At 51.2% G+C, this 21,607-nt stretch overlaps 5 protein-coding genes and 1 pseudogene across 5 annotated transcripts; 4 read left to right on the forward strand and 2 right to left on the reverse strand.

Annotated features, from left to right (window-relative positions):
* The first annotated feature begins 3,167 nt into the window (after positions 1-3,167).
* On the forward strand, positions 3,168-3,524 carry LOC141091717 (histone H4). The gene has a single exon (XM_073577407.1). The coding sequence runs from the start codon at positions 3,179-3,181 to the stop codon at positions 3,488-3,490; it is 312 nt and encodes a 103-aa protein (XP_073433508.1). The 5' UTR covers positions 3,168-3,178; the 3' UTR covers positions 3,491-3,524.
* A 1,844-nt stretch (positions 3,525-5,368) lies between these two features.
* On the forward strand, positions 5,369-5,828 carry LOC141091612 (histone H2B 1.1-like). The gene has a single exon (XM_073577298.1). The coding sequence runs from the start codon at positions 5,408-5,410 to the stop codon at positions 5,783-5,785; it is 378 nt and encodes a 125-aa protein (XP_073433399.1). The 5' UTR covers positions 5,369-5,407; the 3' UTR covers positions 5,786-5,828.
* Positions 5,829-9,682: 3,854 nt separating this feature from the next.
* On the forward strand, positions 9,683-12,066 carry LOC141091611 (histone H1.5-like). Its single transcript, XM_073577297.1, has one exon. The coding sequence runs from the start codon at positions 9,741-9,743 to the stop codon at positions 10,374-10,376; it is 636 nt and encodes a 211-aa protein (XP_073433398.1). The 5' UTR covers positions 9,683-9,740; the 3' UTR covers positions 10,377-12,066.
* Positions 12,067-13,406: 1,340 nt separating this feature from the next.
* Positions 13,407-13,907, forward strand: LOC141091718 (histone H3). Its single transcript, XM_073577408.1, has one exon. It carries the CDS (start codon positions 13,446-13,448, stop codon positions 13,854-13,856), a length of 411 nt encoding a protein of 136 aa, XP_073433509.1. The 5' UTR covers positions 13,407-13,445; the 3' UTR covers positions 13,857-13,907.
* A 5,308-nt stretch (positions 13,908-19,215) lies between these two features.
* LOC141091614 (histone H4-like) lies at positions 19,216-20,925 on the reverse strand (annotated as a pseudogene).
* A 117-nt stretch (positions 20,926-21,042) lies between these two features.
* Positions 21,043-21,505, reverse strand: LOC141091613 (histone H2B 1.1-like). Its single transcript, XM_073577299.1, has one exon. The coding sequence runs from the start codon at positions 21,464-21,466 to the stop codon at positions 21,086-21,088; it is 381 nt and encodes a 126-aa protein (XP_073433400.1). The 5' UTR covers positions 21,467-21,505; the 3' UTR covers positions 21,043-21,085.
* Between the last annotated feature and the right edge of the window lie 102 nt (positions 21,506-21,607).

The following is a 21,607-nucleotide window of genomic DNA, read 5'->3' on the forward strand; positions in this document are numbered from 1 at the left end:
ACACAGGTGCAGAATACTGATGAGACCACTCCCAACCCATGGAGGGGGGATTGTTAGTATTAGGCTGGTTTCACATTCGCGCTTTTTAAGCGCACGCACGGCCGGGGGTAGCTCCGCCCCCGAGCCGGCTCTCTGCCCGGCGTGCCCGCCCCTTCCTTGTAGCGCCGCCTCCTAGCGCACAGCGGCGCCTGCGATCGGCGCACCCTATCTTTAGCATAGGGTGCGCAGATCGTGCGCAGGCCGTGCGCTAGTTGCGCTTTGACCTGCGCTGCGCACTTTTGACGGTGCGCCGTGCGCGCCAAAATCAAACTTTTCGGATTTTGGCGCGCACGGCGCACCGTCAAAAGTGCGCAGCGCAGGTCAAAGCGCAACTAGCGCACGGCCTGCGCATGATCTGCGCACCCTATGCTAAAGATAGGGTGCGCCGATCGCAGGCGCCGCTGTGCGCTAGGAGGCGGCGCTACAAGGAAGGGGCGGGCACGCCGGGCAGAGAGCCGGATCGGGGGCGGAGCTACCCCCGGCCGTGCGTGCGCTTAAAAAGCGCGAATGTGAAACCAGCCTTAGATTGCAGAGAATCTGCTTGTACAGGGCGCTGGTCACACACAGGTAATGCACGGTGTACGGCTTACAGCATATTAGTGACGCCCCTACTATTAGATCAGGCGGCTGCACCTGGAAAAATGAGGTGCAAAAAATACACAGAAACATGTGAGGTATTGGCCGATATTTTGGCCAAGATATACAAGCTCGCAGCCACGTCAGGGCTCCTCACGCTCGCGAGTCCTAACACTAAACTTAAAAGCAAAGCCACAAAAAGAGGACGAAAAATTTCTTTGTATTTTTTGCACCTTATATTTCCGGGTGCGGCAAGGCCCAGAATTTTTGGCCTTGTAAACTATGGTGTCTGTTCACTTGGGATGCATGTAGATAGTGCTGGGCAGCCGCCTGATCTAATAGTCCGGGCGTCACTAATGGGCTCTAATCCGGACACTGTGCATTACCTGTGTGTGACCAGAGCCCGGTACAAGCAGATTCTGTGCAATGTAAGGCTGAGTTCACACGTGGCGTTTTTTTCGCGTTTCCGCGGCAGTTTTAACCGCGCGATTTTGCCGCGAAAACGCGAAAAATAAGCATCCCATGCATTCCTATGGGATTCCGCAATGCTGTGCTAATGCTGCGGTTTTTACCGCGGCGGAATCGCTTTGCGGTAAAAACCGCAGCATTCTCATTATTTTGCGGAATCGCGGCGATCCCGCACCCATAGGAATGCATTGTTCCGTTTATTTCCCGCATGTGGCTGTGCACACCATGCGGAAAGTAAGCAGAACATTTGCGGATGGTACGCACGGTCCGGAGGAGAGGAGACTGTCCTCCGGGCACCATATCCCTGTAAAAAATAGAATTTAAAATAAAAAATATTGTTATTCTCACCCTCCGACGTCCCGCGCAGCCTTCCCGCCTCTCTCCACGCTCCCGTTCCCAGTAGTCCTTTGCGAAAATGCCCGCGATGGCGTCCGATCTCGCGGGATCGCGAAGTCTCGCGGTAATTCGCGCGACGTCATCGCGAATTACCACGAGACGTCGCGTTCCCGCGAGAACTGACGTCATCGCGGGCATTTTCGCAAAGGGTTACTGGGAACGGGAGCGTGGAGAGAGGCGGGAAGGCTGCGCGGGACGTCGGAGGGTGAGAATAACACTATTTTTTATTTTTTTTTTACATTCTATCTTTTACTACTGATGCCACATAGGCGGCCTCAGTAGTAAAAAGTTGGTCACACTCGTCAAACACTGTGTTTGACGAGTGTGACCAACCTGTCAATCAGTTCTCCAAGCGATGCTCCAGATCGCTTGGAGAACGCTAGCATTCTGCAAGCTAATTACGCTTGCAAAATGCTAGTTTTTCCGCGGGAAAATCGCGGGAATTTAAAATGCGATTTTCCCGCGGACTGGAATTCCGGAATTCTCGCTGTAATTTCCGCAAGAGTTCCGGTACGTGTGCACTTAGCCTAAAACTAAGCAATCCCCCCTCCAAGGATTGGGAGTGGTTGTCTCATCAGGACCTGTGTTGCCGCCATCTTTGCTATATGGGTCTGCTGCACCCTGTAGTGCATTTGCTCAGAGACCTGGGCAGGTGAGCACTGCTGACCCTTTTCTGCTGTACTAACCCATGGATCAGTGACAACTTGTTTTGACAAAAGAACCCCTTTAATGCAAACTACCGTAATTCTGACCCCAGTTCAGGGGGCGCACAGTAGATGTGTATTACAGTTGACGCTTCACTATAAGGCTGTGTGCACACGCTGCGGATTCTGCTGCGGTTTGCCATTTGCTCCATTGTAGAGATGATAAACCACAGAGCAATCCGCACTAAATCTGTGCGGACAAATCCACAGAGCATTCCGCAGCGTGTGCACTCACCCTAACAGGGATAACAGCTTACATGCATTTGCCTATTACTGTAGGGTGGGCCCCACTATGACCCTACTCAGAGCCCAAGGCTCCGGGGTCCCATGGCCAGATTGTCCCCATCATAAGCCTCATGTGGGACAGGGAGGGGCCGCGAGCTGACAGTGTCTGCCCCTGGGTCACTGTACAGCACTGATCACAGGGGCATTATTGACCAAGGCAACATAATGAACTGTGGATCACCAGGATACAGAGGAAGACAAAATGTCCCGTGACGTCACACACCAACTGTATCTGGAGGAAAGGACCCTCTCAAAGACGGGTGAGGGGCGAGATTTTGTTTCTGATCCTCAGATCTGCCACTAAGGGGCAATGAATCGCACAGTGCGGCCAATATGTGCGCTAATCTCGCCCCCGTGTGGTCACTGCAGAGAACAGCTTATTACAGGAAGCTAGCAGGAATCCCGCAGTGTCTGCCGCATAGGAGCTGTCGTCACATCCACCCTCTCGTCTCCACATCCAGATATCACACACAAGGCCCGGATATGTTATTATCACTACACAACTCATCACGCATCACTGAGGAGAGAGAAAGAAAGGGGGAGCTGCACACATGTGATCAGCCAATCAGTGAAAGGTGAGGGAGGAGCCGGTAATGCGGCACGCCCCATAGTGACGTCATCACTGTGTAGTTTTCACTCAGGTCCGCAACCCTCTATATAAAGGAGGACTCAGCGCTTGTTTCTACAGTCATCTGAAGATTTCCTGAACGATGTCTGGTCGCGGTAAAGGAGGGAAAGGTCTCGGGAAGGGCGGCGCCAAGCGGCACAGGAAGGTTCTCCGTGATAACATCCAGGGCATCACCAAGCCTGCCATCCGCCGTCTCGCTCGCAGGGGAGGCGTCAAGCGCATCTCCGGCCTCATCTATGAGGAGACTCGCGGCGTCCTGAAAGTCTTCCTGGAGAACGTGATCCGTGACGCCGTCACCTACACCGAGCACGCCAAGAGGAAGACCGTCACCGCCATGGACGTGGTGTACGCGCTCAAGCGCCAGGGCCGCACTCTCTACGGCTTCGGAGGTTAATGCGTCTCCGCTCCATCCTCACCCCCCCCCCCCCCCCCCCCCCCCCCCAAAGGCTCTTATCAGAGCCGCCCACATCTCACGTGAGAGGCTACTATCTCCTCTTTCTGCGCTCTCCTTCGTGTCTGCTGCCTCTAGTGTAGGGACGGGTCTTGTACTTCTCCCCTGGCATCGCGGACTTGGGGAGATGCGGTTTCTTCTCATTGATCTATCCCAGAAAGCTAACATGGTGGAGGCAGATATCCGCGCGGTGCCGCAGAGACCCCTCTGCACACTGTACATAGAGCAGAAATCGAAGTCCTGCCGGGAGATGAACGTGTGGATTCTGCTCCATGATGTTTTCCTGGTCAGATTCGTGTGTCGGGAGGCAGCGAATATTCCCGGGGAATGTGGCTGTATGAGGCGGTCGGATGCATGGACGCCCTGTGTAGCGGAGGGCGGGTAATGATCCCACAGGGACAAAGAACCGCGGAAATTCAAAGCCACCAACTGCTCTGTAATCAGCCAGTGACGGGGAGACCTCAGCAGGCGCCGCCCGAGACCAGACACGGGTATCTCCGCCGCCATTCCGCTCCGAGCGGCCGTGGATCTGCTCATCCCCACTACACACTGGCTTTACAGAAGCGGCGACTTTTCCACCCGAGACCCGGCAGCGCTCACAGCAGGCTCCGGCAGAACAGATCAGGCCTCGTGCGTCCGTCTGTGATCGGATCAGCGCGCTGACAGCACAGGGAGTACGCATCGAATAGTGAGTGAGGAGCCGCCTCGTGTGTGGAGGGAGGAGAAGCCCTGACAGGGATTAACCCATCTCCCGCCATCCTGGAGTCGCAGAGAGTGTCGCTCGCAGCACAGCGTCATAACCGTCCTCAGATCGCTGGCAATGACCGTCAGTGAAGTCGGACTGTGCAGTGAGCGGCTTGTCGGCAGTGCCAGGACTGTGAAGCGCTGTAACATCGATGAGATGGCAGGAAGCTGCGGCCGCCGGTATACACGGGACACGGCCCTCTGTGTGAGCTCAGGATCGTCTGCTGAGGGTTTCCCACGGTCCCTGCTTGGTTTTCTCGTCCCGCAGCTGGCCACCTCCATCCCCGTGTCAGAGCGGACGCCGATCTGCTACGGAATAGAATGATCCAACCAGGATCAGATGAGACAAAAACCGGAGAATTTGTGTAGAAGCGGCCAGAGATCTCCTCAGTGCTGATCGGCCGATCCTTGGCGCTCTGGTGATTCTGATCTTCCCGCTTCTCTTTCATTCATTGCGGCTCCTGTGCGGTTATTACCGGTTCCTACAGGGAGCGGGGATCCCAGTATACAGAGAGTCATCTCCGTGTAATGAGCGGGAGAACAGCTCCAGCCCCGGTGAGGAGGAGAAATATCGGGTGCGGTCGGCCGATCACATCCCCGGATCACAGATGTGTTCGTCTGGTTAGATTTTGCTTGGTGAAATGTTTAAAACCAGTGTCAGAAATGTGGAAATATCACTAACAACAATGTGAGATCCAGAGCGGAGAATGAGGGACAATCTGTATAATATCATCTGAGATTAATCCGCACAGGAGCCGTCGTGAGGGCAAAGGGTTAATGTCGGGAGCAGAAGAAATCACAGCTGGGAGTGCCTCCATCCAGGAAAGCGTTAACAGCCCGTCTGTTCTTGTACTGGCGGCACTGGGACCCCGCGCCCTGGTCACCGAGGAAACAGGCGAAGAATAGAAAATCATGCGGTCTATGTGACGTCATTCTTTCATTCCTGCAGCTGATTGGTGTTTTCACAAGTATTTATTTCCATAGTCTGCTTCAGATCCGTCCAATGACAGGAGAGGAGGGCGGGGCAGCAGCAGCGTATATAAACCTCCAACAGCGCGGCCTCTTCTAATCATTATTATTCTGCTTTGTGACGGAGGAGGTCGCTTTACTTTTGTTATGGCTGATCCCAAGTCTGCTCCAGCTCCCAAGAAGGGCTCCAAGAAAGCCGTGACCAAGCCTCAGAAGAAGGACGGCAAGAAGCGGAGGAAGAGCAGGAAGGAGAGCTACGCCATCTACGTGTACAAGGTGCTGAAGCAGGTCCACCCCGACACCGGCATCTCCTCCAAGGCCATGGGCATCATGAACTCCTTCGTCAATGACATCTTCGAGCGCATCGCAGGGGAAGCCTCCCGCCTGGCTCACTACAACAAGCGCTCCACCATCACCTCCCGGGAGATCCAGACCGCCGTGCGCCTGCTGCTGCCCGGAGAGCTGGCCAAGCACGCCGTGTCCGAGGGCACCAAGGCCGTCACCAAGTACACCAGCGCCAAGTGAGATCTGCTCCGCCATCACCCCAAAGGCTCTTCTAAGAGCCGCCCACCCCCTCACCATAAGAGCTGCTCCTCCGCTACTTTTTTTAGGTCCTTGTCTTGATCTCACGTCTGTAGCGGTTTCTCCTGACCGGCAGCTCCTGCGCACTGGGGCGGGAGACAGACACCACTTACATCTGCAGTTATGAAGCGCAGGGCTGGAGGTGAGGATGATGAGGGTGGTAGTGAGAGGAATGTACTGCCAGCCACGCATGCTCCACACTTCCTCCCATCCGCAGCTCCAGAGACTTGTCGTCACATGGAGACTTTACCCTGGAGTTACAGCTGGATGAAGTGTTACAGTTTATGTCCTCAGAGGTTGAGACCTTAATGGCGGAGTGAAGAGCTGGTGGATTGCAGCTGTGGAGACTCCTCAGGTCTGTTCATCAGGCTGCGGGTAACGATCTGAGGAGTCTCCTATTTATCCACAACACAGAAATCATCCAGCCGAGAAGACGAGTGATGAGAAGCAGAACTGTGAGGAGAGGAGCAGCTGTGGCCATAAACCCTGCAGCAGCTCGTCCAGGAGGAGGGCGGGGGCTTCACTGCCCTGTGACTGAGGTCTGCTCCGGGGTCCTGATGCCTCCATTGTCAGAGGAAGACCAATCCATGAGGTCCCTTCGTTCCTGTACGGTCAGAGGTCTGTAGTCCGACATTGTTCTGTCTCTTCTGAGATTTAGTCCCCTTTATACAGGAGTCTGTGATCAGCTGGATGTGGTGATCGCATGTGAGCGTTAAATAGAGGTGGAAGTCGTTTTTGCGGTTTGGTTGGTTTCTGACGGTGGAGTTTTGCTCCTCTGTTTCTCTGCGGTCATTAGAGGTTGTCCGCATGATTTCTCTATAGGAAAGGTCATCACAGATCCGTGTGTGGAGACAACCAGGTAACTTACCGGGCAGCAGCTGATTTTCCTCCGATGTCACCCACCCTTTCCTCTCCAGACCGGTGGAGGCGTCTGATCGATGATGATCTCCCAGAGATTGATTAATTTCCAGCCTGAATCTCACATTGACATTAATGGAGAAACAAATAATTTTGTGTCTCCGAGCAGCAGCGGCGCCGAGATGAGGAGTTTTACTGACTCTTATGTTACACAAATACAGAAGCGGGAAAAACTACCAGCGGGCCGCACTCTCTACGGCTTCGGAGGTTAATGCGTCTCCGCTCCATCCTCACCCCCCAAAGGCTCTTATCAGAGCCGCCCACATCTACTAAGAAAAAGCTATGATCTCCACTGTGTGATGTGGCCACGGAGGGAGATTGCGGGTATTTTGCGGTGTTATGTGACATCAGCGGTTAAAACAGATGGTTACCTGGATATACAGCGCTATATGGGTCAGGAATTACTGTATGGATGAAATATCTAGAGCGCTTTATAGAGGCTACATCACAGTATAGACATTTACTGCACTCTGAGGGTACACTGCAGTGTATTAATGGGAGTCGTAGCTATATAGCGGGTATTGAGCATTAAATGGCCGCAAACAGCCATTTTTTTTATCTAGTTCTATATGGAAGGTTTACAGCTGTGTGTGGGGGTTCTGCATTACAGGAGGTTTGCAGCCCTGTACACAGCAGTATATCGAGCTTCACAGCGCTATTTAGATGAATACTGCACTATAGGGGGTGTTAATGATTCTCCGCTCCATCCTCACCCCCCAGGCTCTTCTCAGAGCCGCCCACATGTGTCCTGGAGAAGCGACAATTCCTGGTATCGGATGATTGAGGTGAGGGAGTTGGGTCAGATCCTATTTCTCAGGATCGGTGTAAATCCAGTGCGGAGCGGTCACATCCTGTACCGGTGACTCTGCGCCCCCTTATTAGTGGCGGCTTCCCGGTGTCCAGCGCCTGCATCTCATCACTGTCTCCCTCCTCATTTACCATCTACATGTGGACACTGACCGTGACTTCCTGACTGCTCCTAATACCGAGGACTGTGCGGCCGGAGCTCCAGCCGGCAGCGCTCTCCTGTGCCGGGGCTGATGGATGCAGCCGGACATTAGCGGCTCGTTCCCCTCATGACGGGGGAGGCTGCTTGTGTCTTTTCTTATTTATCAGTAACCGGAGCCTGAAGAGAGAACAGAGGGGAAATCCGCCCCCGGAGTGTACAGCGCCGTCATCCGAGCCCGGCGGACCGGAGAGAGGACTGGAGATGACGCAGGTCCGGAGCCGGTGTATTGCGGAGTGTGGGAGCTCCATCCTCCAGAGGAGGAGACGTCTCGCATACAAGATGCCTACATAAAATATCCATAACTGTGATTGGTGAGATAATGAGCAGCCGGCACCGGTCTGGGGAGTGAGAGGGTTAATACAGTCTCACTTTACCGCAAGGTCCACAGGAATAATGGCCGCTCACTCCTGACGGTGATCGGGAAATGGTGTCTCTTCCACAAGCAAAGCACAGTCACTGAAGGGTTAATGATCGAGCGCCGAGAACACGACTGAGCTGGAGATTCAAATTATCAAACGGATCTAAAGCCCCGCCCACAGGAATCGACCAATCACCGATAGACGTGCTTCCTCCTCCGTTTAACCCCTTATTGCTCCTGTGTCTGCTGCTCGTCATTTCCCCGGGTTCAGCACATCGGGCTCCTCCTGGTAGAACATGTGCGGATTGTATCATCCGATCTGTGCTGGATGCGGAGCCCACACGGAGCCGCCCTTGTATAAGGTTACCGGGTCTCCGTGTGGCGTCCGCTCCGATCACTGCTGGAAGCGGAGTTGACACTGATCAGCCCTGGAGCTGCGGGCACTAGGATTGCAAAAATATACACCCCCAGTACGGTGCTGTACATCCACCATCCTCCCTACTAGGTGGTATACAGCACTACAAAGGCTACATGTGCTGTATACTCCCCATCTAGTGCTGCATTTCTCCTCTATAAACCTGTGTCATCTACAGAACACCCGCATATAGTGCTGGATACCCTCCATACAGTAACTGAGGATAAGGTAGTGCTGATACCTACATATATCGCTGTATGCCCCCATATATAGCTAAATACTCTCCAGAAAGTGCTGTGGGCCCTCCATATTGTTCTTTATCCCATCATATATCGCTGTATACCCCCATGTAGTGCTGTAAGCTGCCAAATACTGTTATATACGGACATATTGTGCTGTATAACCTTCAAGTAGTATTGTATACCGCCATATAGTGCTGACAACCCTCCATATAGTATCGTAGTCTAGAATATAGTGCTGTATACTCCCCTTATATTAGGGTACACCCTCATTGACGGCTGTATACCCCCATAGAGGGACGCGTACCCTCCATATAGCGCTGTATATTCCACACATCAGATATTCTGGACTCCGCGCTCCTGATCCACAAGCCCACACACTGGATATATATATATATACAGGCCAGAAGCTGCAGGGAGCGGAGCCGCCGTCTGTGTCTCCTTCCGACCTCTCAGCAGCTCCAGGTCGTTCTCCCATCGTCCAATCAGCTTCCTGCACGGTACAGATTGTGGTACAGATCCCTGTGATAGTGACAGGTGCCGGGAACAGAAGGAGCGAGCTCCCGCAGCAGATTCATCTTCCCCGATACAGAATGATGTGCGGCCAGGAGGACTATGGGGAGATTCCGGGGCTCTTCCCGGCTCCTTCCTGCCTCCTCCGCCAGTGACGGCTATAAACATGTGGGGGAGATGTCAGTGAGGAGGAGGACACTGACACAGCGGCTCTGCTGCCCGGTCCTGACCGGTAATGGTCGCTTATCCCGGGCAAGGAAGCACAAGGGGAGAGCGGAGCTTCACCCGTCTCAGACAGGAGGGGCGGGGCCTGTGACCAGTGTCAGCCAATAGAAGCTCAGAAGGGGCAGCCAATCAGTGCGCAGTGTGACTGTATATATTTGAGGCGGCTCCCGCTCCGTCTTTTGTAATTTTTCTTTCAGCACTTTGTGTTTGTTGTTGATTAGATGATGGCAGAGACCGCGCCAGCCGCCGCTCCTCCTCCTCCCGCTGAACCAGCCACCAAATCCAAGAAGCAGCCGAAAAAATCCTCCGCAGGGGGCGCCAAGAAGAGCAAAAAGCCCTCTGGCCCCAGCGTGTCCGAGCTGATCGTCAAAGCCGTGTCCGCTTCCAAGGAGCGCAGCGGGGTGTCTCTGGCCGCCCTGAAGAAGGCTCTGGCTGCTGGAGGGTACGATGTGGAGAGGAATAACAGCCGCCTGAAGCTGGCCGTCAGGGGTCTGGTCACCAAGGGTGCCCTGTTCCAGGTGAAGGGCAGCGGCGCCTCCGGGTCATTCAAGCTGAACAAGAAGCCGGAGACCAAGGACAAGAAGAAGCAGGCGCCTGCGGCCAAAGCCAAGAAACCAGCAGCCAAGAAAGCTGCAAAATCCCCGAAGAAGCCTCCGACCGCGGCCAAGAAGAGCCCGAAAAAGGCCAAGAAGCCCACAGCAGCCAAAAAAGCAGCTAAGAGCCCCAAAAAGCCGAAGGCTGCTCTGAAGCCTAAGAAGGTGACAAAGAGCCCCGCTAAGAAGGCGGCGAAACCCAAAGCTGCCAGGAGTCCGGCTAAGAAGGCGGCTAAAGCCAAGAAGCCCGCGGCCAAGAAATAAGCGGAGCCGCCCTGTCCTCATCCCACAAATGCTCTTATCAGAGCCACCACCTCCCTGCAGAGCTGTATGATCAGTGCCACCACCTTATCCTCAGCAGAGCTGTATGATCAGTGCCACCACCTTGCCCTCAGCAAAGCTGTATGATCAGTGCCACCACCTTGCCCTCAGCAAAGCTGTATGATCAGTGCCATCACCTCCCTGCAGAGCTGTATGATCAGTGCCCTCACCTCCCTGCAGAGCTGTATGATCAGTGCCATCACCTCCCTGCAGAGCTGTATGTTCAGTGCCATCACCTCCCTGCAGAGCTGTATGATCAGTGCCATCACCTCCCTGCAGAGCTGTATGATCAGTGCGACCACCTCCCTGCAGAGCTGTATGATCGGTGCCACCTCCTCCCTGCAGAACTATGATCAGTGCCATCACCTTCCTGCAGAGCTGTATGATCGGTGCCACCTCCTCCCTGCAGAACTGTATGATCAGTGCCACCACCTTGTCCTCAGCAGAGCTGTATGATCAGTGCCATCACCTCATCCCTGCAGAGCTGTATGATCAGTGCCACCACCTTATCCTCAGCAGAGCTGTATGATCAGTGCCACCACCTTGCCCTCAGCAAAGCTGTATGATCAGTGCCATCACCTCCTCCCTGCAGAGCTGTATGTTCAGTGCCCTCACCTCCCTGCAGAGCTGTATGTTCAGTGCCATCACCTCCCTGCAGAGCTGTATGATCAGTGCCATCACCTCCCTGCAGAGCTGTATGATCAGTGCCATCACCTCCCTGCAGAGCTGTATGATCAGTGCCATCACCTCCCTGCAGAGCTGTATGATCGGTGCCACCTCCTCCCTGCAGAACTGTATGATCAGTGCCACCACCTTGTCCTCAGCAGAGCTGTATGATCAGTGCCATCACCTCATCCCTGCAGAGCTGTATGTTCAGTGCCACCACCTTGTCCTCAGCAGAGCTGTATGATCAGTGCCATCACCTCCCTGCAGAGCTGTATGATCGGTGCCACCACCTTATCCTCAGCAGAGCTGTATGATTAGTGCCACCACCTTGCCCTCAGCAAAGCTGTATGATCAGTGCCACCACCTTGCCCTCAGCAAAGCTGTATGATCAGTGCCATCACCTCCCTGCAGAGCTGTATGATCAGTGCCCTCACCTCCCTGCAGAGCTGTATGATCAGTGCCATCACCTCCCTGCAGAGCTGTATGATCAGTGCCATCACCTCCCTGCAGAGCTGTATGATCAGTGCCATCACCTCCCTGCAGAGCTGTATGATCAGTGCGACCACCTCCCTGCAGAGCTGTATGATCGGTGCCACCTCCTCCCTGCAGAACTGTATGATCAGTGCCATCACCTTCCTGCAGAGCTGTATGATCGGTGCCACCTCCTCCCTGCAGAACTGTATGATCAGTGCCACCACCTTGTCCTCAGCAGAGCTGTATGATCAGTGCCATCACCTCATCCCTGCAGAGCTGTATGATCAGTGCCACCACCTTATCCTCAGCAGAGCTGTATGATCAGTGCCACCACCTTGCCCTCAGCAAAGCTGTATGATCAGTGCCATCACCTCCTCCCTGCAGAGCTGTATGTTCAGTGCCCTCACCTCCCTGCAGAGCTGTATGTTCAGTGCCATCACCTCCCTGCAGAGCTGTATGATCAGTGCCATCACCTCCCTGCAGAGCTGTATGATCAGTGCCATCACCTCCCTGCAGAGCTGTATGATCAGTGCCATCACCTCCCTGCAGAGCTGTATGATCGGTGCCACCTCCTCCCTGCAGAACTGTATGATCAGTGCCATCACCTTCCTGCAGAGCTGTATGATCGGTGCCACCTCCTCCCTGCAGAACTGTATGATCAGTGCCACCACCTTGTCCTCAGCAGAGCTGTATGATCAGTGCCATCACCTCATCCCTGCAGAGCTGTATGTTCAGTGCCACCACCTTGTCCTCAGCAGAGCTGTATGATCGGTGCCACCACCTCCCTGCAGAACTGTATGATCAGTGCCACCACCTTGTCCTCAGCAGAGCTGTATGATCAGTGCCATCACCTCCCTGCAGAGCTGTATGACCAGTGCCACCACCTCCTCCCTGCAGAACTGTATGATCAGTGCCACCACCTTGTCCTCAGCAGAGCTGTATGATCAGTGCCATCACCTCATCCCTGCAGAGCTGTATGATCAGTGCCATTACCTCCCTGTAGAGCTGTATGACCAGTGCCACCACCTCCTCCCTGCAGAACTGTATGATCAGTGCCACCACCTTGTCCTCAGCAGAGCTGTATGATCGGTGCCATCACCTTCCTGCAGAGCTGTATGATCAGTGCCATCACCTCCCTGCAGAGCTGTATGATCTGTGCCATCACCTCCCTGCAGAGCTGTATGATCGGTGCCACCACCTCCCTGCAGAGCTGTATGACCAGTGCCACCACCTCCTCCCTGCAGAACTGTATGATCAGTGCCACCACCTTGTCCTCAGCAGAGCTGTATGATCAGTGCCATCACCTCATCCCTGCAGAGCTGTATGATCAGTGCCATTACCTCCCTGTAGAGCTGTATGACCAGTGCCACCACCTCCTCCCTGCAGAACTGTATGATCAGTGCCACCACCTTGTCCTCAGCAGAGCTGTATGATCGGTGCCACCACCTCCTCCCTGCAGAGCTGTACGATCAGTGCCAGTACATTATATAATTGATGCTGGGCGCAGTGTCAGGATGGATAGTTGTGATCTGTTGCTAATACGAGCTCTGCACTGTACAGCGCTGTGTACACGGATACGGCCGTGCATTTACGTCAGTGGCGTCTGCTCCATATTCCGTGTGTAAGGATGATGTGAACCGCCTCGGAGGAGGCGGGGACAACAGGGGGCGGGGTTACTGAGAGGGAGGCGGAGTTGCTCTACACAATGATTGGTTAAACGCATCAAGTCCTTATTGGCTTCTTTTTTTTATGACACAACCAGTGGCGTGCAGGGGGCGTGTTTCCTATAGCCCAATGAGGACGCGCCCTGGAGCATAAATACCCTTCTCCCGCCGCTCAGCTCATCACATCTGTTCATCTCTACATTGAGCTATGGCCAGGACGAAGCAGACCGCCCGCAAATCCACCGGAGGGAAAGCTCCTCGCAAGCAGCTGGCAACGAAGGCCGCCAGGAAGAGCGCTCCTGCCACTGGTGGAGTGAAGAAGCCGCATCGTTACCGCCCAGGAACAGTTGCTCTCCGTGAGATCCGCCGCTACCAGAAATCCACTGAGCTGCTGATCCGTAAGCTTCCCTTCCAGCGCCTGGTGAGGGAGATCGCCCAGGACTTCAAGACCGATCTGCGCTTCCAGAGCTCCGCGGTGATGGCCCTGCAGGAGGCCAGCGAGGCTTATCTGGTGGGACTGTTCGAGGACACCAACCTGTGTGCCATCCACGCCAAGAGGGTAACAATCATGCCCAAAGACATCCAGTTGGCCCGCAGGATCCGTGGGGAGAGAGCTTAGATCTTCCCGGGCTCTAACCACAACACAAAGGCTCTTTTCAGAGCCACCAAATCTTTCCAAAAATGAGCTGAGTCCTGAACTACCGGTTTATGTGCGTGTTCTACATATACGGATCGCACTCTCTAAGGAATAGATGGTGGCTGCGGTTTCTGATATCACAGGTGATTGCTGAGCGATAACTGAAATCTCACGTTTCTCTATTCTCATCCATTGTAAAACATGCGGCGTCTATAACATAACCAACGTTAATATAGGGAGAGGGGTAAGGTGTGTATACCCTCAGAGTGTGGTGAATTTCTATACTGTGATGTAGCCTCTAAAAATTCTGGGCCTTGCCGCACCTGGAAAAATAAGGTGCAAAAAATACAAAGAAATTTTTTGTCCTCTTTTTGTGGCTTTGCTTTTAAGTTTAGTGTTAGGACTCGCGAGCGTGAGGAGCCCTGACGTGGCTGCGAGCTTGTATATCTTGGCCAAAATATCGGCCAATACCTAACATGTTTCTGTGTATTTTTTGCACCTCATTTTTCCGGGTTCAGCCGCCTGATCTAATAGTAGGGGCGTCACTAATATGCTGTAAGCCGGACACCATGCGTTACCTGTGTGTGACCAGCGCCCTGTACAAGCAGATTCTGTGCAATCTAATACTAACAATCCCCCCTCCATGGGTTGGGAGTGGTCTCATCAGTATTCTGCACCTGTGTTGCCGCCATCTTAACTACAAGGGTCTGCTGCATCCTGAGAGGGAGTTTGTTCTGAGACCTGGGCAGGTAAGTACTGCTGACCATTTTCTCCTGTATTCTTGAATTTTTGGAGGATTTTCAATCCTCTTTTTGTGGCTTTGCTGTTAAGTTCACTGATACATGGGCTCCACAGGATAGGTGATCACTTATGTCCGACCATTAGAAACTGCACCGATTGGAAGAATGAGGACGTTTTTTCCCCATTTGAAAATGCAGCAGCAGGTGAGATGTCTGACCGCACCTCCATTCATTCTTTTTGGGGCATTAAGAAAAAACAAGTGCAGTCACTGAGACAATGAATGGATCAGTGAACAAGTTTCACATGAGATCCAATCTAATGGGGATCAAAGCTCCACATTTTGTCGATCAGTGTCAGTCCAAGCAGTCAGACCCCATCAATCAGTATGTTATCGCTTATCCTGTTGAATTGATTACTTTTTTCACTGGAGAAATTCTATAAGTGCATCTCAGCCGCTGTGTACCAATTGCCATTAGTGATTATATACTTTAAAATTCTTCTTCTAATCAACATCTGAGAGAAAAAATGACCGCCATATATAACACAGTCCACTATACCGAGACCAATAATGCCACATACAAGAAGAAATATCACCACCTCCAGACCACATACTGATCATGAATGCAAACCATGACACTAGCAGCACTGTTATTACCACCAGTGACATTATATACAGGAGCTCTGTATATAGTGTCAGTGTACAGGTAATACAGTGATCACTGGTGACACTGTACACAGGAGCTCTGTATATAGTGTCAGTGTACAGATAATACAGTGATCACTGGTGACATTATACACAGGAGCTCTGTGTATAGTGTCAGTGTACAGGTAATACAGTGATCACTGGTGACACTGTACACAGGAGCTCTGTATATAGTGTCAGTGTACAGATAATACAGTGATCACTGGTGACATTATACACAGGAGCTCTGTATATAGTGTCAGTGTACAGGTAATACAGTGATCACCAGTAACATTACATAGTAACATAGTTTTGAAGGCTGAAGGAAGACCTTATGTCCCTCTAGTTCAGCCTATTTTTACTGCATTGTTGATCCTGGGGAAGGCAAAAAACCCACAGAGTAGAAGCCAATTTTCTCCATAGGGAAAAAAATTCCTTCCCCTAAGCTGGGTCAACCATCTACCTGTAATATTCTGTTATTTGTAACCTTCTATACTGTTACTCACAAGAAAAGCCTCCATTCCTTTCTTACATTCATTCAGTGAGTTGGCCATCACCACTTTCTCAGGAAGAGAATTCCAGAGCCTCACTGCTCTTACTGTGAAGAACCCTCTTCTATGCTGGTGCAGAAATTGTCTTTCCTCCAAACGAAGAGAATGCCCCCTTGTTCTTGGCACAGTCCTTGGTACAAACAGTTCATTGGAGAGATCTCTGTATTGCCCTCTGATATACTTGTACATATATATTAAGTCTCCCCTAAGTCTTCTCTTTTCTAGAGTAAATAGACCTAATTTTGATAACCTTTCTGGGTATTGTAGTGAACCAACTCCATTTATCATTTTAGTAGCCGCCTTTGAACCCTTTCAAGTTCAGTAATGTCTTTCTTGAGCACCGGCGTCCAAAATTGCACACAATCCTCCAAGTGTGGTCCGACGAGTGATTTGTACGGAGGGAGATTTATGTTTTCATCTCGTGTCCCCAGACCTCTTCTAATGCCTCCCATGACCCTATTTGCTTTGGTGGCAGCTGCCTGACACTGGGCACTCCAATTTAGCTTCTTATTGACTAAGATGCCCAAGTCTTTTTCCATGTCTGATTTCCCCAGCAGTTTCCCATTTAGTAAATAATTGTAGCATCTGTTTCTCCTTCCCATGTGCATAACCTTACACTTATCTGGGTTAAACCTCATTTGCCATTTTTCAGCCCAATTCTGCAATTTACTCAAATCTGTCTGTAGTTGCAAACTGTCCTCCATTTTGTTAACTCCCTTACATAGTTTTGTATCATCTGCAAATACTGATATTTTACTGTGTAAGCCATCCACTAGATCATTAATAAATATATTACATAGTAGGGGGCCCAATACAGACCCCTGTGGTCCCCCACTAGTAACCCTGGCCCAATCTGAGGATGCCCCATTAATAACCACTCTTTGTTTTCTATCACTAAGCCAGCTACCTACCCATCTACACACATTTTCCCCGAGCTTTCTCATCTCGCTTACCAATCTTTTATGTGGGACAGTGTCACATGCTGTAGAGAAGTCGAGATAAATGACATCCAATGATTCTCCTGGGTCCATTTGAGAGCTTACATCCTCATAGAAGCTGATCAGGTTAGTCTGACAGGAGCGATCCTTCAAAAATCCATGTTGATATGGAGTTAAACATTTATTAACAGTGAGATATTCCATAATGGTTTCCCTTAGAAACCCTTCACAAATTTTACCCACAGCAGATGTTCAGCTTACTGGCCTATAGTTTCCAGGTTCCTTTTTACACCCCTTTTTGAATATTGGTACCACATTTGCTTGCCGCCAATCAAAAGGAACAGACCCTGCTTCTATAGAGTCTTTAAATATAAGGAATAGAGGCCTGTCTATCACATTACTTAACTCCCTTAATACCCGAGGGTGAATGCCATCAGGGCCTGGTGATTTGTCCATTTTAATCATACTAACCCCTTAATGTCCAATGACGGACACAGTCCGTCATCGGACATCTCCCCTGCTTTGATGAGGGCTCCGGCGGTGAGTGCGCCTATGTGCCCGCAATAGGCGCGAGCGGAATCGCCGTCCGCCCGCGCCTATTAACTAGTTAAATGCCGCTGTCAAAGCTGACAGCGTGCATTTAAATAGCATTTCTGGCCGCCGGGCCGGAAATGACGTCACCGCCGACCCCCGTCACGTGATCGGGGGTCGGCTTCATGTTGTCTGGACAACCAGAGGTCTCTATGAGACCTCTATGGTTGTTGCAGGCATATGGCTTTCAGCGCCACCCAGTGGTCGGCGCTGAAAGCACAGCAGTAAATCTGCCACATATGGGCGATCTGCCCAACGCCCATATGTAGCAGAGCCGATCGGGTTGCGCAAGCTTCTAGCCTCCTATGGAGGCTATTGAAGCATGCCAAAAGTAAAAAAAAAAAATGTTTAAAAATAAAAAAAAATTAAAAAAACCTAAAAGTTCAAATTACCCCCCCTTTCGCCCCAATCAAAATAAAACAGTAAAAAAAAAATCCCACATACACATATTAGGTATCGCCGCGTTCAGAATCGCCCGATCTATCAAGAAAAAAAAAGCATTAACCCGATCGCTAAACGGCGTAGCGAGAAAAAAATTAAAAATGCCAGAATTACGTTTTTTTGGTCACCAAGACATTGCATTAAAATGCAATAACGGGCGATCAAAAGAACGTATCTGCACAAAAGTGGTGTCATTAAAAACGTCAGTCTGGCACAGAAAAAATAAGCCCCACCCGACCCCAGATCATGAAAAATGGAGACGCTACGGGTCTCGGAAAATTGCGCAAATTTTTTTTTTTTTTTTTAGCAAACTTTGGAATTTTTTTTCACCACTTAGATAAAAGAGGACATAGACATGTTTGGTGTCTATGAACTCGTAATGACCTGGAGAATCATAATGGTAGGTCAGATTTAGCATCTAGTGAACCTAACAAAAAAGCCAAGCAAAAAACAAGTGTGGGATTGCACTTTTTTTGCAATTTCACCGCACTTGGAATTTTTTTTCCCGTTTTCGAGTACACGATATGGTAAAACCAATGATGTCATTTAAAAGTACAACTCGTCCCGCAAAAAATAAGCCCTCACATGGCCATATACACGGTAAAATAAAAAAGTTATGGCTCTGGAAAGAAGGGGAGGGAAAAATGAAAATGTAAAACCAAAAATACCCCTGGTCATTAAGGGGCTAAGGCGGTTCTGCACTTCTTCCTGGGTTAGGCAGGTAATATTTAATGGGGAGTTTACATTATCGCTCTGCATTTCCCCTGGCAAATCCTTTTCCTGTGCGAACACTGTTGAGAAAAAGTATTTAAAACATTTGCTTTTCCCACATCGCTCTCTATGATTTCACGCTCATTGTTCTTTAAAGGGCCGACACCATCAATTTTAATCTTTTTACTGTTTATATAATTAAAGAATAGTTTGGGATTTGTTTTACTTTCCTTAGCAATGAGTCTCTCAGTTTCCACTTTTGCTAAATGATTATGTTTTTTACACATTGTATTTTTTCTCTATAACTTTTTAATGCTTCTTCATTGCCTTCTTGTTTTAGCTTCCTAAATGCCTTGTTCTTGTTCTTTATTGCCCTTTTTACATCCTTATTTAGCCACATTGGTGTTCTCCTGTTCCTAGCCCTTTTATTTCTGTACGGTATGGCTAGCTCGCAGTGGGTGTGTAAAACTGATTTAAATGTTTCCCATTTATTTTCTGTGCTCCTATTTTTGAGGACATTTAAAAAAAAAAAAAAATGGCTGTTTGCGGCCATTTAATGCTCAATACCCGCTATATAGCTACGACTCCCATTAATACACTGCAGTGTACCCTCAGAGTGCAGTAAATGTCTATACTGTGATGTAGCCTCTATAAAGCGCTCTAGATATTTCATCCATACAGTAATTCCTGACCCATATAGCGCTGTATATCCAGGTAACCATCTGTTTTAACCACTGATGTCACATAACACCACAAAATACCCGCAATCTCCCTCCCTGGCCACATCACACAGCGGAGATCATAGCTTTTTCTAAGTAGATGTGGGCTGCTCTGATAAGAGCCTTTGGGGGGTGAGGATGGAGCGGAGACGCATTAACCTCCGAAGCCGTAGAGAGTGCGGCCCTGGCGCTTGAGCGCGTACACCACGTCCATGGCGTTGACGGTCTTCCTCTTGGCGTGCTCGGTGTAGGTGACGGCGTCACGGATCACGTTCTCCAGGAAGACTTTCAGGACGCCGCGGGTCTCCTCATAGATGAGGCCGGAGATGCGCTTGACGCCTCCCCTGCGAGCGAGACGGCGGATGGCAGGCTTGGTGATGCCCTGGATGTTATCAGTAGCACCTTCCTGTGCCGCTTGGCACCGCCCTTGCCGAGACCTTTCCCTCCTTTACCGCGACCAGACATCGTCTCGTAGTCAGCAGCAGAACACTATGACTGATGAGCGCAGAGTCCTTCCTTTATATAGAAGGTTGCGGACCGGAGCGAGGACTGGCGAGATGACGTATTTCCGGGGCGGGATTTCAAGTATGGAATTCGCAGTTAGCTCCTCCCCTTCTCATCTGATTGGCTGAGCACAAGACAGTTGGCGATTTTGAATTTCCCGCTCTTATTTTGTAGTTTTTCCCGCTTCTGTATTTGTGTAAGAGTCAATAAAACTCCTCATCTCGGCGCCGCTGCTGCTCGGAGACACAAAATTATTTGTTTCTCCATTAATGTCAATGTGAGATTCAGGCTGGAAATTAATCAATCTCTGGGAGATCATCATCGATCAGACGCCTCCACCGGGCTGGAGAGGAAAGGGTGGGTGACATCGGAGGAAAATCAGCTGCTGCCCGGTAAGTTACCTGGTTGTCTCCACACACGGATCTGTGATGACCTTTCCTATAGAGAAATCATGCGGACAACCTCTAATGACCGCAGAGAAACAGAGGAGCAAAACTCCGCCGTCAGGAACCAACCAAACCGCAAAAACGACTTCCACCTCTATTTAACGCTCACATGCGATCACCACATCCAGCTGATCACAGACTCCTGTATAAAGGGGACTAAATCTCAGAAGAGACAGAACAATGTCGGACTACAGACCTCTGACCGTACAGGAACGAAGGGACCTCATGGATTGGTCTTCCTCTGACAATGGAGGCATCAGGACCCCGGAGCAGACCTCAGTCACAGGGCAGTGAAGCCCCCGCCCTCCTCCTGGACGAGCTGCTGCAGGGTTTATGGCCACAGCTGCTCCTCTCCTCACAGTTCTGCTTCTCATCACTCGTCTTCTCGGCTGGATGATTTCTGTGTTGTGGATAAATAGGAGACTCCTCAGATCGTTACCCGCAGCCTGATGAACAGACCTGAGGAGTCTCCACAGCTGCAATCCACCAGCTCTTCACTCCGCCATTAAGGTCTCAACCTCTGAGGACATAAACTGTAACACTTCATCCAGCTGTAACTCCAGGGTAAAGTCTCCATGTGGCGACAAGTCTCTGGAGCTGCGGATACTATGGCTGTGGATGGGAGGAAGTGTGGAGCATGCGGGGCTGTCAGTACATTCCTCTCACTACCACCCTCATCATCCTCACCTCCAGCCCTGCGCTTCATAACTGCAGATGTAAGTGGTGTCTGTCTCCCGCCCCAGTGCGCAGGAGCTGCCGGTCAGGAGAAACCGCTACAGATGTGAGATCAAGACAAGGACCTAAAAAAAAGCAGCGGAGGAGCAGCTCTTATGGTGAGGGGGTGGGCGGCTCTTAGAAGAGCCTTTGGGGTGATGGCGGAGCAGATCTCACTTGGCGCTGGTGTACTTGGTGACGGCCTTGGTGCCCTCGGACACGGCGTGCTTGGCCAGCTCTCCGGGCAGCAGCAGGCGCACGGCGGTCTGGATCTCCCGGGAGGTGATGGTGGAGCGCTTGTTGTAGTGAGCCAGGCGGGAGGCTTCCCCTGCGATGCGCTCGAAGATGTCATTGACGAAGGAGTTCATGATGCCCATGGCCTTGGAGGAGATGCCGGTGTCGGGGTGGACCTGCTTCAGCACCTTGTACACGTAGATGGCGTAGCTCTCCTTCCTGCTCTTCCTCCGCTTCTTGCCGTCCTTCTTCTGAGGCTTGGTCACGGCTTTCTTGGAGCCCTTCTTGGGAGCTGGCGCAGACTTGGCGGGATCAGGCATGATGGGAACGAGAAACGTCTCCGCACAAGAGAGAAGAATAACGATCTGCTCCTCCCAGAGGAGTTTATAGCCCGGCCATGCAAATGACTCTGCTGTCACACCGCCGTGCTATTGGGAGACAAAGTCATGTGACCAACGGAA

This window comes from Dendrobates tinctorius, unplaced genomic scaffold (genome assembly GCF_039654945.1).
Source record: "Dendrobates tinctorius isolate UK_male_01 unplaced genomic scaffold, ASM3965494v1 ptg000055l, whole genome shotgun sequence".
NCBI classification, from domain to species: Eukaryota; Metazoa; Chordata; class Amphibia; order Anura; family Dendrobatidae; genus Dendrobates; species Dendrobates tinctorius.